We start from the raw sequence: 17,373 nt of genomic DNA, 5'->3' as shown, positions 1-17,373 counted from the left end.
AAAACTAAAACCTTCGAAAAGTCATAGTTAGGCTTCGAATTTGAGAATTCTGGGTTCGGCAGAAAAATATTATTTTTGTCAAAATTTTAGAATGCCTTTTACATGCGGAATTGACACAAAAATCACTCGATTTGGATGAGTAACGAAGAAACTGCCGAAAAACTGCGTACGTATAATTAAATAAACGCAATTTGCAATTAATCAACAATTACGAAAATTAATCACCCCTTTTAATTCTTGCAAATTTGTAATATTTAACCATGTTTATGCAAATTAGATTATGAAAATAATAAGGGGCTCGTGATACCACTGTTAGGTTATGATACATATGATATTACATAAATCATGCGGAAACAACCATTAACCCAGGATTACATATTATTTACACATAATCATATAGCATAATTTAGATGCATACTCTTTGTTGCGTGCCCTCCCTAGCTGCGCCCGAACCGAACAAGAACAAGTCTTTAGGACTCCAAGTGTCGTCCCTCCGTAGATAGTCCACAGCACATCCGGATCCGCCTTAAGATTGACCAACTAGAATCGTACTTAAGGTACTAGAATTTTCGGCACTTTTGAGCAAGATGTGTGGCTGAATTTTTCTCTCAAAAACTCACTTTGAATACTTTGAAACTCGTTATAAATTGTGAACCCAGGCCACATATTTATAGGGGTATGGAAAGGGAATTGGAATCCTATTCAGATACAAATTGATTAAACCTAGAATCCTACAAGAACTCTAATTTAATTAATTTATCAAATAGAATTAGGAATTTAATCATTAACCGAACTCTGCACGTTTTAGGAAACGTGCACGAACACAAACACTTACACACGCACACACGGCAGCCACGATGGGCCGCCTATGCGTGCGCACGAGCAGCAGCCCACGCAGCGAGGCCTGCGCGAGCTGCAAGCCCACGCACACACGGCCTGCTGGGCCTGGCCTTGCGCTGGGCCTGGCGTGGCTGTTTGTGCGGCGCGCTTGGCTTGCTGGGCGATGGCCTGGATTCGTGCTGGGCCTCGTCCGGCAGGCCTCGTCCGATGCTTATTCGTACGATACGCTTCCGATTAAATTTCCGATTCCGGAATTCATTTCCGATACGAACAATATTTAACATTTCCGATTCTGGAATTAATTTCCGTTTCGAACAAATATTTAATATTTCCGTTTCCGGAATTATTTTCCGATTCCGGTAATATTTCCGATTCTGACAATATTTCCGTTTCCGGCAATATTTCCGATTCTGGTAATATTTCCATTTCCGATAATATTTTCCGATACGTACCATGTTTCCGTTTCCGGCAACATCTACGACTTGGATAATATTTATATTTCCGATACGATCCATATTTCCGTTTCCGGTAATATCATCGTTTCCGGAGTATTCATTTCTTGCCTGTGACGATCTCAGCTCCCACTGAAACCAAGATCCGTCGATTCCGAATATCCATAGATGGAGTATCTAATGCCATTAAATACTTGATCCGTTTACGTACTATTTGTGTGACCCTACGGGTTCAGTCAAGAGTAAGCTGTGGATTAATATCATTAATTCCACTTGAACTGAAGCGGCCTCTAGCTAGGCATTCAGTTCACTTGATCTCACTGAATTATTAACTTGTTAATTAATACTGAACCGCATTTATTAGACTTAACATAGAATGCATACTTGGACCAAGGGCATTATTTCCTTCACTGCTGGCCTGGTACCTTTCTCTAATTGGGCTGGCCCAGAATCTGCTTTGACTGCCCTTTTTTACTAGGGTTTGGTTCAAATTTGTGTGTGATGATGGCCCGTACATTTTTCCTCCTAAACCTGCTTGGTCCTTCTTTGACTTTATTGCATTTCTTCCTTTGACTTCCTGCCAATCCCTCTCATCGGTGTTACTGTTCGTTTCTACTATCTTGTCGACCTCCATGTCCGCCGCCCCTGTGGCGTTCGTTTTTTCATTTTCCGGCTGTGCTGGACCTTTTTTTGGCCCATCCTTAGCGACACCTTTTTGACACGAATGCACTGAGTGTCCTATTGTACTACACCCAGTACAGAACAGTGGAATTTCACAAAATTCCAATTTCTGTTTGAAGGCTCCCACCCAGATGCACTCTTTTAGCGGTTTCAACAGATCCATAAGAACTAGAATTTTGGCAAATCTCATCCTTTTTTACTCAATGGCCTTGATGTCCGCTTTGAGGAAGGTTCCTAATGAGTCCCCTATTTTCTTTAGAATTGCTACCGAATGCAGTTCAATTGGTAGTTCCGGTAGGGAAACCCAAATTGGGATTCTGGAAATTACCGCTTCCGATGGTCTAAACCCCGGCGTCCATTGTTGGATGAGTATCATAAACTGGTTTATAAACCACGGTCCTTCCGACAAGATAGTATCTCTCTCAGCTTCAGATTCAAGGGTAACGTTGTAGAATCCTTTCCCGAGCCCTATCAATTGGATGTTGTTGGAGCATCGCCAGATCTTCTGTAGAGAAGACTTTAGGTAATCTATTGAGAAAGATTTCCCGACGACCTTGATGGTCAGGGAGTTACACCACTTTGAGCAGAGTGGTGTCGCTTCTTCTTCCGACAAGGATAGGAAAATGTCTGTGTTGGGGTTGAAGGTTGGTGGCGGTATGGCTGAGCAAATGGAGAGGACATTACATGGATTGGTGATTGGTTGGTTTATGGGGTGGGAGGTTAGGGTGGCTAGGTATGATTTTTTCTGAAGATTGCCTTGCTGCTGCCCTTGTTCTGGTCTCACTTGCTGGATCCCGATGGCCGTCTCTGGCGGTTTCTCTGGCGGTACAGGTGGAGGGGGTTGGGGAAGGGTGGAAATGGGTTTCTCTCTCACTCTGTCACTCTCTCTCTCTAACATGGTTTCTGTTAAGGTCGGAGCGGAGCAAGTATAGAAAGTATTTTTCTGATGGAAACATTAATGATATTACTAATACTTCATATTATAATAACTAGTTTTTGGGATCGGGAGATGTCCCGATTTGCTATATTAATAACATTTACATTTACTTATATTTGATTTTGTAATAGTAACATGAAATATGTCATATCTTAAGTGATGAAAGCGTTATTGTTCAAACTCAATGTCCTGCAATCAACCTATAAATTTAGGCCACGGCCCCATTCGAGAAATTCCATGACATTAGAGTCGGACGTCAAGTATTTATCATATACTTCAAATTAGGAATGTAGGATAGGTAATACTCAGCATTACATTAGTGGTAATGTAGAAAGTATTTGTATTGGTACTTTTCCACAAAGTTTAATCACTTTAGCGAAAATTGATTTATATTAATAAAAAGCCTGCGCTATCCACTTTTTTTAATAAAAATAACAAAAGGTCTTGTGCGCACTAGGTGTGCACAATAAATTTATTGTACACCAAGATAAGTTTTACCCATTTTTTTGTAACTTTAACCTAGTTTTGATTACTTTTAGATTAGTAAAAAAACGTTGATAGATAAACATTTTAAAGAGTTAAATGATTAATTTTATACATTATTAGTGATTTTGAAGAAATAAGTTTTATTAAAATGAAAAAATTTATCACTAAAAAATGGATAACTTTTACATATATAAGCTTAACTTTTAAACATTTTGAGTTAACTTTTACTATGGTGTACAATATTTATTGTACAACCCTTATAAATAAGAATTTGTGTAAAAATAAAACAACAACTGCTCCGCAATGTGCAAAAATTTAGTGCGTGCATAAAGCGTATTTTGTGCAATTTCCAGAGTTTCTTAATTTAAGTATATTTCCTATTTGCCTAATTTATTTAAGGACCTATGTAAAAAAAACAAAAAACAATTATTTAAGGAAATTTAATTGTATTATAGTATTATACTTTTATCTACGAGAATTAGGAAAAGTAAGCTTTAAACCGACTTATTTTTTGTACTTTCTTTATAAAAATAACAGAAACGAATTCATATGAAGGAAATTTATACAATTATACGCACTTCTGAAAATTAAAAACACTGTGGAATTGAACAATGGAAGTTCAAAACCTAAATCCTGCAAATACTACTTCTTCAATCGATCGTGACAAAATTTTGAAAAGCTTAATAGCACGCAAGAAACTCCACCTCGTACTTGATTTAGACAATACACTTCTACACTCAAAAGAAACCCTAAATTTAACCTCGTATGATCAAAAATATTTGGAACGACCCGAATGTCAAAGATGGATCAAGGAAGGAAAACTCTATCAATGGGGAAATGATAAATCCAAGGAATAATTCACTTCTTTCAAGGAAATCATCTTTGAAAAAATATGGATTTCCTTGGAAGAAGTAAAAATTTCCTTGGATTTATCACTTCCCCTATCAATGGGATATACAAGGAAACACACACAATTACAAGGTAAGTCTTTCAGACCCCGCTTAATTCACTACAAAAATTTGTATCTTTTATGAAAGCCTAATAACGACGGGTAAAAATCCCGTCGTAAAAGGGATTTTGCTATAACAACCCAACAAAGACGGTAACAACCGTCGCAAATGTCTTTTACGACGGGTTAACGACGGGATTTTCGATTAACGACCCCCTTTTGTGACGGGTTCGCGACGGAATTTTTTCCGTCGTTAATCAACAATTATTGGCTTTTCCCGTCGTTAATAGTACAATTTCTTATAGTGATCATTACAAATTTTTATATAGGGCGGTGTTACACAAAGGACCGCCTTAGTGTTATATACGTTGTTCAATGGAACTAATTAGTTAAGTAATGTAACCAATTAGTTAAGCAATCAACGCGTTTTTTCGATAAAACGGTCTTACACAAAAATTGTCGTTTTTTTTTTACATTACTTTACTTTCTCTATTCGGAATTAATAGTCGTTTGTGGTAACTTGTTCATAATTTGTACGTCCTTTTGATTAGTCCTTCAAATATATATATTTTTTAATTTGTACTATAAACTATTTTCATACATACAACTATAGTTTCTAAGTAAAAGTTGTATAATTTTTCCTTGGCTTTTTCGATATGTATGCCGGTTTTTAGTTTTTCGTTTGTCGATTTTGAAAGTCATATAATTTAGATTAAATCATGAACTAAAATATAGTTATAGCTACCGATAGTAATTGGACATGATTTTAAAACTGACAATTAATAAAAAGCCGGAAACCACCTTTTTTTGTTGTTGTTGTGGTTTCATATTTTTTTTTTAATTTATAAACCAAAAAAAAAAAAAAATACCGAACACCCTCTAAAATAACAGAAAACCGGTTTTTAATTTATTATAATCAGCATGTGAACGATATCTAGTTTCTAATATAAAATAGAGGCGTATTCCCACAAATAACATAGAACAAATGAACAAGATATTTTCCTATCTATAATATTTATCACTTTATGACCCCTTTTATTTTTTTTTAATACATTATGTATTTACTCTCTCTGTTTGGAATTAATAGTCTGCGTTTATGGTAACTTGTTCATAATTTGTCCTTTTATTAGTCCTTCAAATAATTTAATTATTTTTATTTTTTAATTTGTCCTTTTGATTAGTCCTTCAAATAACAGAATTTGTCTAATGACAGGGACTAACAAAATTAAGGCCAAACGTTCAAACGTTCCTTAAAGAAGCAAGCAAATTGTTCGATTTTTCGATTTTTACACTAGGAACTCTCGAATATGCAACAAAGATGGTGCAAATACTTGATCCTCACAAGTTGTATTTTGCAAATTCACAAGTGCTCACTAGGGAGAAATGCATTGTACCATCTACGAAAAGTCTTAATCTTGTTTTACAACACGAAAGGGTTGTGTTAGTGGTCGATGATACAAAACATTGTTGGATAGACAATAATAATAATAATAATAATAATAATAATAATAATAATAATAATAATAATAATAATAATAATAATAATAATAATAATAATAATACTATTAAGAATTTGATCGAAATAGGTCGATACGAATTCTTTGATGATAAATCATCAAGGAATAAGTCTTGTACGCGAAGGTGGCAGGATGAAAGTGAAAAGTATGGTGAATTGGCTCGAGTTTTGAGAGAATTGAAGAAGATTCATTATGAATTCTACAACGTTGAGGAATTTGAAGATTATGAGTGTCGAGATGTAAGAGAAGCGATTCAAAAAGTGAAGATGAAGTTTAAATTGATTGGGACTAAGGAAGGAAATAAAGAATTCATGGGAAAACATGTTAGGGATTGTTGTGATGTAGGGGAACTTTTTAAATTGTTGCGGACGAATCGTCGTGTAAACGGGTGTAAGTCGTGTAATTTAAACTAGTAACGTGATAATGTAAATTCGGATGTAAGTGAAATATTTTGGGTTACAAATAAAGTTCTTTTATTTTCTTTATTTTTTTGCAAAGAGATGTACTCTCGGCCTTGTAGAATCGTGGGTAAGATGGATGTAGGCCGGCCGGGGTCAAGCTTTAGGCAAAAAAAAGCACGGCCCAATACGCGCACGAAGTCGTGGGCCGTGGGCCAGGCTGGAGCCGCATTTTTTGAAAAAGCATGACAAAGCAGGGCACGACACGACAAAACACGCTAAATTTAGTAAAATTAGGATTAAAACCGACACAACGGCCCGTGGGCCTGGCCGGGCCTGAGCCCTTTTTTAAAAAATTCGGCTCGTCCCGACCTGATACAATGTAGGGCTGGTTTGGCGTGGACGGGGGCCGTTTTGTCCCGTGGGCTCGGCCCGACCCACGCTCAGCCATCTTTAGTTGTGGTTGCACCTTGGATGTGATGTAAAAATTAGATGATTCTAAATGGTTAATTTTTGTTCTTCTTAAAAATTATCCTGAATAATTATCTTGAATAAAATTTAATTTCTAGGTATGACGTGTCAGTACGAGAATTAGGAAATTAGAGATTCTTAACATAAATAAAACATCCCGTCAAAAAAAAACATAAATAAAACATTAGTAGAATTAATTAAAAAGGTAGAAAATCTTCATTATCAACAAGATTGCTATCCAATAGGAAAGGAAACATATATTTTTCACAACTCTAAAATTTGTTTAATTTCATTTCTTTCTTTTATGTCATAATAAAAATACTGATTTGCATGTAAAAATAAGCTGATGACTCAAAATCCTACATGTCACCTCACCTATGAATGAGTATAACATCATAAAAAATAAAATAAAAAAGAATATGTCGTTGTTACAATTTGTGATTTGACCTTGCATTCAACATTTTGTACAAATAAAAATGGGGTTAATTAATTCAGAAAACCCTTTTTTTAATTTGGTGTCATTAATAATAATCATCTAATTGGAAACCTATGCAATAAGAATTGAACATGAAATAAAACCACAATCTATGAAAATTACTTTGAAGTAAAGCTTGCCTCGAGTAACTCGATCCAAAATAATTATAGGTCAACCCCTGAAACTATATTTTTAGGCCAAAATTCGAGTCCGGCCAAATATATTTATTAATAAGCAAATTTACCAGGAACATTACCAGGAGGATAATATTCACAAACAACAAAAGGCAAACGTTTCTGACCAGTACCACAAAAAATACCAGCACATCCAAGATGTAAACTATCCTTCCAAACCACCTGTTTATAATGCTTACATTCTTTACCATTCCTACAAACATTCATTTTGTTATCATAGTTGGGCTTCTCCCCAACCCACTGGTTTACGGCATCATACGTTGTAAAAGCCCAATACCCGGACGCCGTGTTCTCGCCGTAGGGCCCACCGGACGGGGACTTTGCCGTGAAATCACATGTTTTTCCGACCCTGTTGGCTACAATTTGGGCATATTCAGCTAGGGTTTGGTTCCATTTAAGGGGTGGGACCCCGACTTGCGCACGTGCCTTGTTGTGCACGTCAAGGAATTGTTGTAGGGTGTTTTTTATTTGGGCATGGGATAATGTGACAAGAGTGGTGGCTAAAATGGCACAAAATAGATGAAGAAATAATAATAACTTCATTTTGAATTCGTGTTTTGTTTATTTGTAAGATATGATACAATGGTTGGGAAGTTTGGGTTGATTATTTATATAGGAATATGTATGGTGCAATTTTTTCGTGTCTTTTTATAGTGTTCTTTGGTTTATTGGCTTTGAAATTTAATTATAGAAAAAGTTGAAATATTTCAAAAGAATTTTAGCAATTATTCCGTACGATGTATTTGAATTATATCCTTGAAGTTATTAAAATAAATACGGAGTAGACCATAGTTATTTAGGAACGGACGAAATATCTCTATTCTACTTCGTATAAAAGGGACTTCAATTTTGAGGATTTTTTTTACTTTTTGGTATCCTCTTGTAAAATGTTTATGTACCCTTAGCCTTAGTGGCTTCTATTTTCGAATTACTTAATCATATTACCCTACGGACTGCATATTTCAATTAAAGAAAATCTAATTATTTAATTTTTTAATATCCTTCCATATTTTTGGAAACTGTTAGGTGCATCGTGCATCCAAGGGCCAAGGGTATTTTCATGTTCGTGGGTATTCTCTCTCATAATTTCTCCTTATATGTAAGGGAAAAATGTTAGAGGTGCACCATGCACCCGTATACACCATATTTTATGCAAATCATGTAATGTTATTAATATTCTTCTTTTATAATTTATCTTCTTATACTCCACATATTTATTTACTTTCTTTATCTGGATAAGTTAAGTTATGAGAAAAAAGTGGATAATGTATTAAATTGATAATTATGAATATATAAACACCTATTTAACCAATTAAAGTAGTGATTCTGATTTAAAAATATATAATTAATAGTTGTTAAGTCTCAATTCAATTTGACTTATTTTGTTTGAACTTATTTTATCTGAATTTTTTTTAATTTTTTCTAAAATAAACTCACTTTATCAGTTCCTCACATATTTCACCATTTTATTTTCGGAAATGATAAAAGGTCGCAACATGCGACCTTTAAGCCGTGTCACAATGATGACATGGCATGCTTATGTGTCATGGTTTAAATTGGAAAACAAAATATTTAACTTATATAACTTATTATACATGTTTCATAAAAAGGTAGGAAAATCTTAATATTCTAATTTGTTTCATCGGTTACCTTATTTACATATTTTCATAGTTAAAATATTGCATTGATAGTAAAAATAGTCTGATGACGCATAGCCTACGTAGTGCCTATATGTACCAATTAAACTCTGACACGTAAGATTGCGACAACTAAATGTTGTCGCAACTTGCTACTTTTATCATCACCCTTTTATTTTTGTTGGTACAGCACACCATCTTTTTTGATCGAAATAGCCATTTCTTTGATGACATATCTTTAAGAAAAAAGCTTGGTTTCGTCAACAAAAAGAACCAAAAAAAAAAAAAAAAAACTTGGTCATGATTCTTGAAGGTGGCAAGAATGAGGGTTGTGTAATTTATAATTTGTATTGTGTTTGTAGCTCATTCACATAAAAAAAAAGAATAATTAATAATTTATTTAATTGGAAACTTATGCCATAATAAGGAGGTGAACAGTAAACTACAATATAACACAATCTAAAACTAATCAAAATCCCAAACTAAAAAAATTACAATGAATTAGAGTTGATCATGAGTAACCCGACATGAAACAAGTGTAGGTCAACCCCAAAACTGTATTCTTGCGCAAAAGTTCGTGTCTGATTTAACCTAGTCTGATTTTTAATAAGGCGATACACCAAGAATATTGACCTGGTCTGATTTTTAATAAGGCGATACATCAGGAATATTGACCTGGTCTGTTTTTAATAAGGCGATACACCAGGAATATTACCAACATGATAATATTCACAAACAATAAAAGAACTATCCTTACAAACAATACTAGCACACCCAATTTGTGAAGTATCCCTCCAAACCACCTGTTTATAATGCTTACATTCTTTACCCTTTGCGCAAGTATTCGAACGATGATCATAATTCTTCTTCTCCGCCACCCACTGGTTGACGGCGTCAGCCGCCGTAAAAGCGGCGTTTCCGATGGCCGTGTTCTCGCCGTAAATGCCCTTTGACTTCTCTATAAAATTACATGTTTGCTTGACTTTGTCGGTGAAGAATATTGCGAATGCTTCTAGGGCGTTGTTCCATGTAAGGGGAGGCACCCCAACTTGCGCACGTGCCGCGTTATGTAAGTCGAGGAATACTTGTTTTTGGTTGTTTGTTTGAGCATTAGATGTGAGAAGAATGGTGGCTAAAATGGTGCATAATAGATGAAGAAATAATGACTTCATTTTGATTTTGTGTTTGTGTTTATTTGTGAGATATGATGCAATGGTTAATTGGGGAATATATTTGAGGGGAATCGGCTGATTATTTATAGGAGTGTAGTGCAATTTTTTAGTGTATTTTTATAGTACTTTTAGTTATTGCCCTTGAATTTTATAGGTTTACAAGAGATACTTTTAAGAAAATTAATTAGTATTTAGGATCGAGCGATTCCCCGATTATTTTGTGAATAACAATAATTATCTTATTTTTTAAATGAAATTTTGTTTGGTTTTGTTCAAAAGATAATTTGTCTATATTATATTAATACTAGATTTTAGCCCGTGCGATGCACGGATTTTGTTAAATCGTTAAGTTAAAATAAAACTCCTATTATAACTGCTATATTTTATATAATAGATTAAATTAGTATTTAGGTTGGAATGAGAGGTTGAGTTCTACGAAAACTCTACGCCGTCGGTGAGGAATTTTACTTAAAAGGTAAAATATTAAATTATAATATATTTTAAATTGGAAACATATTTTCTAATATAAGACTGATTTATTATTTAAATATTTGGTAACTTATAATAATTAGGAAAATTTGTAATTATTAATCCAACCTTTGCCCGATTTTCTTTAATTAAGCCTGCCTATGCAATATTTCTAAATAATCCAACCTTTATGACCCAACTACTATTATTAAGCCTAGCAAGTTAATAACCTGCTGTAACCGGTATTCACCCTTACGTGGCAATATAACCGTTACAATTTTTTTCCCCTCCTTTTTTTTAATTGTTATTCTAATGTTCGTTCCTCTCTCCTCTGCGATTTAATTGCTTCATCTCTGCAATTTTCGTTCCTCTCTTCTCTGTTCATCATTTCTCTTCTACCTCTTCTCCACCATTGTTGATCCCTCATACCTCTCCATTCGAAGTTCGTCAAAAATAATCAGCAATTGCTATGAATGGGTTAAACCAATCAACTGTTGGATCTGGGTTAAGGGTTAAGGGTTAAGAGGAGATAAGGGTTAAGGGTTTTTTGGAAAAAAAAATAGAAAATCCTGTTTAGGTGGCACGTGATGTGACGTGTCCAAAATTTTAGGAGGAAAATCAACTTCAGGTTGTCAACGTTTTTAATGTTGACTTTGTAACAGGTAACCGGTCACACAGGCTTAATAATAGTACTTGGGTCATAAATGTTGGATTATTCAGAAATATTGCATAGGTTGGCTTAATTAAAGAAAATCGGGCAAAGGTTGGATTAATATTTACAAATTTTCCTAATAATTACAATCGGAGATGATTGTTTATTAGTAGAGTATGTATTTTAGTATGAAAAGGAATGTAACTATGAAGAATGTATCTATTCATAATTCTAGTAGTAGAGTAATTAGTAAAATCTCCTACGGCTTATTTACTATGCAATTAGCCAGTAATAAGATAAAAATTGGGAAGTCTGTTTGTACTTTAGCATATCATAGTCAATTATTTATCATGATTGATTTTTACTTATTCAGTGAAGTTTTAATCAACTACGGAGTACTATTATTATTGGTGTGCTTAATTAACGCTTTATTTAGAGCGTTATATTATATTGTAAACACTATAGCATGTATAGTATACTTCGTATTAGAAAATAGACAATATTAGAAAAGTATAACTCTAGTTATTATTGAGATATTTGTCATGATTTTATTTGATGTGAATAACAATAATGAGATACTCCCACTTATTTATAACCTTAATATATTGGGTTTAAGTTCTTTGCTTTGGGTACTTTTCCCCTTCGTATAGCCTAAGTACGTATAGATCCCGATAGTTGGTATGACCAAACCCGAACCAAAAGTTTTCCAGCTCCATTCAGTTCAATTCACAAGAACGACATTGTGTTCATGTTTATTCTTTAATGATCTATTTTATTTATTATATAAGTATTACTATTAATTATAATGTAATTTTCATTTTATTATTGTTTAGTGTTTACTTTGGACAAATTTTTATTGTAGATTTTGGATTAAATTTTATTATAGATTTATTTTAATTATTAAAATATTTGATTTTGGATGGAATTGTATATATTATTAATTAATTAAAATATCTACTTGACACCTAATTATTTATCTATGTGGCACTTGATTTTTTTAATTCAAAAATAAATTAAAAATCTTATTTTTCATTGGACGAAACCATTAGTAATCCTAGGTGGCGCTCTAATATTTTAGCAAATATGCCTTCTTTATATATGTATATTAGATTAATTTTGCAAAAATAACATGTAAAATATTATAGCTCAATTGGTTATTGGTCTAGTGTTGATAGTGGAGGTTGTGGGTTCAAAAGACCAACATATATCTCTTTTTTAAATGAAACTGGATACATAGCAAGGATTTGTGGATTGGGGAAAGCGCCACGTAGCATGTAACCGTTTGTAGAAACGTTTTTTTATATATAGTATAAGTATTTCAAATAAAATTTTAGCAATTGTTTTGTACGATGTTAAAACGATATAGAGTATACTACCACTACAAGAATTTGTATCTTTAACGACAACCTAATTACGACGGGTCAAAAATCCCGTCGCAAAAGCCTTTTGTGACGGGGCTAACAACCAAACAATGACGGGAATAACCGTCACAAATGTCTTTTATGACGGGTTTACGATGGATTTACGACGGGATTTTCTATTAACGACGACCCCCTTTTATGACAAGTTCGCGACAGGAAATCCCGTCGTTAATCAACGATTATTGGCCTTTCGCGACGGGATTTCCCGTAATTAATAGTACAATTCTTTGTAGTGTACCTAATTATTTAGGAACGAACAGAGTAGTAGAGTATAAAGGTAAGGAATAAAGAAAATATTTGAAGACTCTCTTCAAAATAGATGTTCTTAATTAATACCATTAAAATTTGAACTAACATCGTTGGTTTACTTCTTTTTCTTCTTCTCACGTATACTTCCCTTTAAAATAATTTGTGTTTATGCATGCACGTTATGTTTTATATTTTTTTTTTGGGTGCAAATGAGCTACAAGAGAGGGGGTGAGAATCGATCCCAAAATCACCTAAAATTGGGATGGAAGCTCTAACCAACTGAGTTATCCATCACTCTCACGATACGTTTTATATAAATGTTCATTATGAGTTATGATCCATGTAAATCCGGACGGAGCTAATGATAAACTATAGAGAATAATATTGATTGACGATAATATAACTGAATAGCTTAATTATAACTTGGTTACATCATTGGTTTATATAGGAAACTATAACATAATTTATTAGGTTTAGGACTCTATTAGATTCCTAAACTAACACAACTCTAATTTCCTAAATATACTAAAACCCTAGATATACCATAACTCTAACAGCTAATGTGCGGTGAAATGTCTAGGGCCACAAATAAACAGACTTGCAAAGAGTTCTTATTGTTTTTCTTCACCTTTATTTTTTGGTGCAAATAATTTTGAGCAGCAGTTTTGGATAGTTGTATGTCAAGTAATTGCCAATTGCTATAAAATCATGAGAATCGTAGATGTCATGCAACTTTTCATCGATGAATAAATTTTGTTAATAGAAAAAAGTCATTGTATTAAGACAAAACAATCAAATGTTATTTAATATGCATGTGTTTAATTTGGGGATTCATATTATACACATACTAATATGGTCTCGTGTTATTAATGTCACTATACATGGTTGTGGTCTCGTGTGTTGTCGTGCCGGTGATAGGTTGACCTGGAAAACGGATCGTCTGCATCAGTTTTGGATCATAACAACTTGGTTCTGGTCATTTTCAATTACTCCTATTTTTGGTCGGGTCGATTCGGATATCGAGTTTCCACTCTGTAACGTGAATCTACGCAATATTAGGATACTGCTATTAAAGTAATCATTTTAAATTTTGCACTCTATATTATTTAAGAAAAAATAGGTTCACTGGACGTAGTTCAAAATTTCGTTGTGCCATAATGCGTCTCATTTCCTATCCCACGATTCACTAATCAAATGTTAAGTGCATATATATAACTAACTTAGTTGATAAATTAGTATGGGGCTGGTACCCAAAATTGAAGATCAAATCCCATCTACATTATTCATCGATTTGTCCTTTTTTTTAATCTCTTTAGTCTTTACACCCAAAAAAGCTAAACAAATGAAAAACATAATGTGAAAAGTAAGTTTGAAACTTTAAACCATGCTTAAGAAACATAATTGAATCTCAAGTTTGTGCGCTCCACAACATTCATGTAATCATATCCAACATAAATGAACATTAATAAATTTAAAACCACCATACTTTATCATTCAACCATTGGGTGCAAATAAAAATGACATTAATTCATTCAGAAATAAAAACCTTTTTTTTATTCAATCTCATTAATAATTCATCTAATTAGAAACCCATGCCATAAGGCCAATAACTCCATAAGGAGAAGTACTACAATATGATCCAAAACTAACTAAAATCACATTCTAAGAAAAAACATTTTAAAGTAGAGTTGATCATGAGTAACCCGAGCCAAAGTAATTGTAGTCCGAGTCCGACCCGAGTTTTAATAAGGCAATTTACCGGGAACATTGCCAGGTGGATAATATTCACAAACAACAAAAGGCCAACCGGCGCCACAAGTGATACTAGCACACCCAACAGATAAACTATCCTTCCAAACCACCTGTTTATAATGCTTACATTCTTTACCCTTCAAACAAACATTCGAATTATGATCATAGTTCTGCTTCTCCCCCACCCACTGGTTAACCGCATCAACCGTCGTAAAAGCGCCGTACCCGGCGGCCGTGTTCTCACCGTAAGGGCCACCGGACTTCACCGTGTTATCACATGTTTGCTTGACTTTGTCGGCGAAGTTTTGCGCGAACGTCGTAAGGGTGGTGTTCCATTTAAGGGGTGGCGCACCCACTTGCGTACGGGCGGCGTTGTGCACTTCAAGGAACTGTTTTTGGTTGTCGTCGTCGGCGTGGGATAATGTGAGAAGAGTGGTGGCTAAAATGGCACAAAAAAGATTAAGAAATGATAACTTCATTTTGTGTGTGTTGTGTTGTTTGTGAGGTGCAGTGTTTGGCGAAGAATGGGTTGATTATTTATAGGAATTTGGTGCAATATTTTCGTATCTTTTTATAGTGATTTGATTTATTGGCCTTGAAATTTATTAGTAAAGTTCAAATGAAATAAAGCTTTTGTTGGTTGGTCAACTATTTATTAAAAAAAGTCTGCATAAAATGCCCTAAACCTACTTCAAAGTTCAAAGGTAAAAAGTGACAATCCGTCTTGCACTCATCTTCATTTCACATCTTAAAGCAAAATAAATACTTTTCTCTTATTAAATTCAACTTTAAATATATTTTTTCTTTTCTTTTTTGAACGTGGAGGGAGCCACAAAAAGCAAGCCAACAAATATGTAGACGATATTTAATCCCAATCTTAAATACCACCTCTCAAAACTTTACCCACTCATATCCACAAATTCGATTTAATTATTATATAAATATGATTTTTTTTATTTTTTTTAAGGATTTGCACAAAGCAAGAATACAATAATTTTGCTTCATTATTATGGGTCAAAAAGTGGGATTAGGACACTACCATCTGCATGGCCTTGGGTTGTCGGGCTAGAATTGAAGCCAACAAAAGCAAGGCCCAATTTTGCTATAAAATATTTCTAAGAGTAAGTTTTTTATTAGACAGTCTTAACTTTTAAGTAAAAGTAGTATAAAACCCGTGCGATGCACGACTTATAATCTAAATATTAATTTTGCATGAAATCTAAACTATAGTTATAGGCAATAATCATCTAAATAGATCTTATCGATAGATCTGTTATTGCCCCATTCAATGTAAGATTTCTTGAAAAAGTTAAAACAAATTATGCATATAAATTGTTTTCAGCCCCGTCTACCATCTGTGTCAAACAAAAAATTATTTTCATCCATCCTTTATTTCGATACCATACCCGCCTAATATTCGTTATCACTTAACACTTATCCCCGCCATCTACTTTATTAAGCTAAAGTTGACTTCAAAGCAGGGCATGACGGGGGCGGAGGATGGTCCTTCCACCCTGTTACCTGCCTAAAAATCATCCCCACTCCGCCACCGATATTTTTTTGTAAGATAAAAATTATAGATATTCTTCCAATTAAAATTAAGGGAATAATTATTGATAGATCTGTTATTGCACCATTCAATGTAATATTTCTTAAAAAGGTTAAAACAAATAATGCATATAAAATTATTTTCAGCCCCGTTCACCATCCGTGTCAAACAAAAAGTTATTTTCATCCATCGTTTACTTCGATACCATACCCATCTAATACTCGTCCCACCATTTACCTCATCACTTAACACTTACCTCTGCCATCTACTTTATTCAGCTAAAGTTGACTTCAAAGCGGGACAGTTATAAATTAATTTTGAATGAAAACTAAATTACAGTTATTGACAATTATAATCAATAGTGCTTATCGATATTCTTCTAATTAAAACTAATACACGATAGATATGTTATGACCCGTTCAGTCTCTTATTTTATTTTATTTGTAAAAAAATTAAAATGACTAAGGGTACGTATATAAAATTATTTTCACTTTGGTCATCACCCGTGTCAATAAGTAAAGTCATTTACATCCATCATTTACTTCGATAATCATATCCACCTAATACTCGACACACCATGTATCTTTATACTCGATCACTTAACACTCAGTCTATTTTATTTAGCTACAGATGACTTCGACGTGGGGCGAGTGTGGAGGATTGATCCCTCCATAACCGTACTTGCTTATCTTGTTCTTATCCTCACTACCTACGATAAGTATGATACTCATCCTCATCTCAAACACAATCCTGATCCCACCCTCGCTGGGTACAAAATAAAACTCATCCTCGCTCCATCACCCAACCCGAAATGGCGAAATCCACACCCGTCTCATGCTCAACCATGGTCCGGCAAGTTTTTTTGGTATGAGAGTGAATTTTAAAACTATGTTCTAGACTGTTTGGCAACTTAGTTGTCTGATTAGGGTGATCGAGTAAATATACAAAATTATAATATGTACGTTAGTATTAAAAAAAATATTGATATACTCATAATCAATTTGATAAAGGATAAGTAAGGCAGTCAGGTCCTACCCACGGTGGATAACCCCACCACCTGCATCAAATACATG

General features: G+C 34.0%; 4 protein-coding genes across 4 annotated transcripts; 1 reads left to right on the top strand and 3 right to left on the bottom strand.

Annotated features, from left to right (window-relative positions):
• The first annotated feature begins 2,530 nt into the window (after positions 1-2,530).
• Positions 2,531-6,275, top strand: LOC130472256 (RNA polymerase II C-terminal domain phosphatase-like 5). Its single transcript, XM_056842782.1, has 3 exons — positions 2,531-2,672; positions 2,805-2,899; positions 5,559-6,275. Exons 1-3 carry the CDS (start codon positions 2,531-2,533, stop codon positions 6,273-6,275), a joined length of 954 nt encoding a protein of 317 aa, XP_056698760.1.
• Positions 6,276-6,991: 716 nt separating this feature from the next.
• LOC110792892 (pathogenesis-related protein 1A-like) lies at positions 6,992-7,987 on the bottom strand. Its single transcript, XM_021997714.2, has one exon. It carries the CDS (start codon positions 7,941-7,943, stop codon positions 7,434-7,436), a length of 510 nt encoding a protein of 169 aa, XP_021853406.1. The 5' UTR covers positions 7,944-7,987; the 3' UTR covers positions 6,992-7,433.
• A 1,428-nt stretch (positions 7,988-9,415) lies between these two features.
• Positions 9,416-10,304, bottom strand: LOC110792896 (pathogenesis-related protein 1B-like). Its single transcript, XM_021997717.2, has one exon. The coding sequence runs from the start codon at positions 10,207-10,209 to the stop codon at positions 9,724-9,726; it is 486 nt and encodes a 161-aa protein (XP_021853409.2). The 5' UTR covers positions 10,210-10,304; the 3' UTR covers positions 9,416-9,723.
• Positions 10,305-14,530: 4,226 nt separating this feature from the next.
• Positions 14,531-15,328, bottom strand: LOC110792890 (pathogenesis-related protein 1A). Its single transcript, XM_021997712.1, has one exon. It carries the CDS (start codon positions 15,228-15,230, stop codon positions 14,742-14,744), a length of 489 nt encoding a protein of 162 aa, XP_021853404.1. The 5' UTR covers positions 15,231-15,328; the 3' UTR covers positions 14,531-14,741.
• Positions 15,329-17,373: the final 2,045 nt, after the last annotated feature.

The sequence above is a fragment of the Spinacia oleracea genome, chromosome 4, assembly GCF_020520425.1.
Source record: "Spinacia oleracea cultivar Varoflay chromosome 4, BTI_SOV_V1, whole genome shotgun sequence".
Classification (NCBI taxonomy): Eukaryota; Viridiplantae; Streptophyta; class Magnoliopsida; order Caryophyllales; family Amaranthaceae; genus Spinacia; species Spinacia oleracea.
The sequence above is the reverse complement of the archived record's forward strand: the minus strand, read 5'-3'. Positions and strand labels throughout refer to the sequence as shown.

Coding starts and splice junctions, on each gene's coding strand:
- LOC110792890 (XM_021997712.1), bottom strand. CDS start 15,230: ATGAAGTTATCATTTCTTAATCTTTTTTGTGCCATTTTAGCCACCACT.
- LOC110792896 (XM_021997717.2), bottom strand. CDS start 10,209: ATGAAGTCATTATTTCTTCATCTATTATGCACCATTTTAGCCACCATT.
- LOC110792892 (XM_021997714.2), bottom strand. CDS start 7,943: ATGAAGTTATTATTATTTCTTCATCTATTTTGTGCCATTTTAGCCACC.
- LOC130472256 (XM_056842782.1), top strand. CDS start 2,531: ATGGTCAGGGAGTTACACCACTTTGAGCAGAGTGGTGTCGCTTCTTCT. Junction 2,673..2,804: donor ATTACATGGATTGGTGATTG/GTTGGTTTATGG, acceptor CTGGCGGTACAG/GTGGAGGGGGTTGGGGAAGG. Junction 2,900..5,558: donor TTAAGGTCGGAGCGGAGCAA/GTATAGAAAGTA, acceptor GTCTAATGACAG/GGACTAACAAAATTAAGGCC.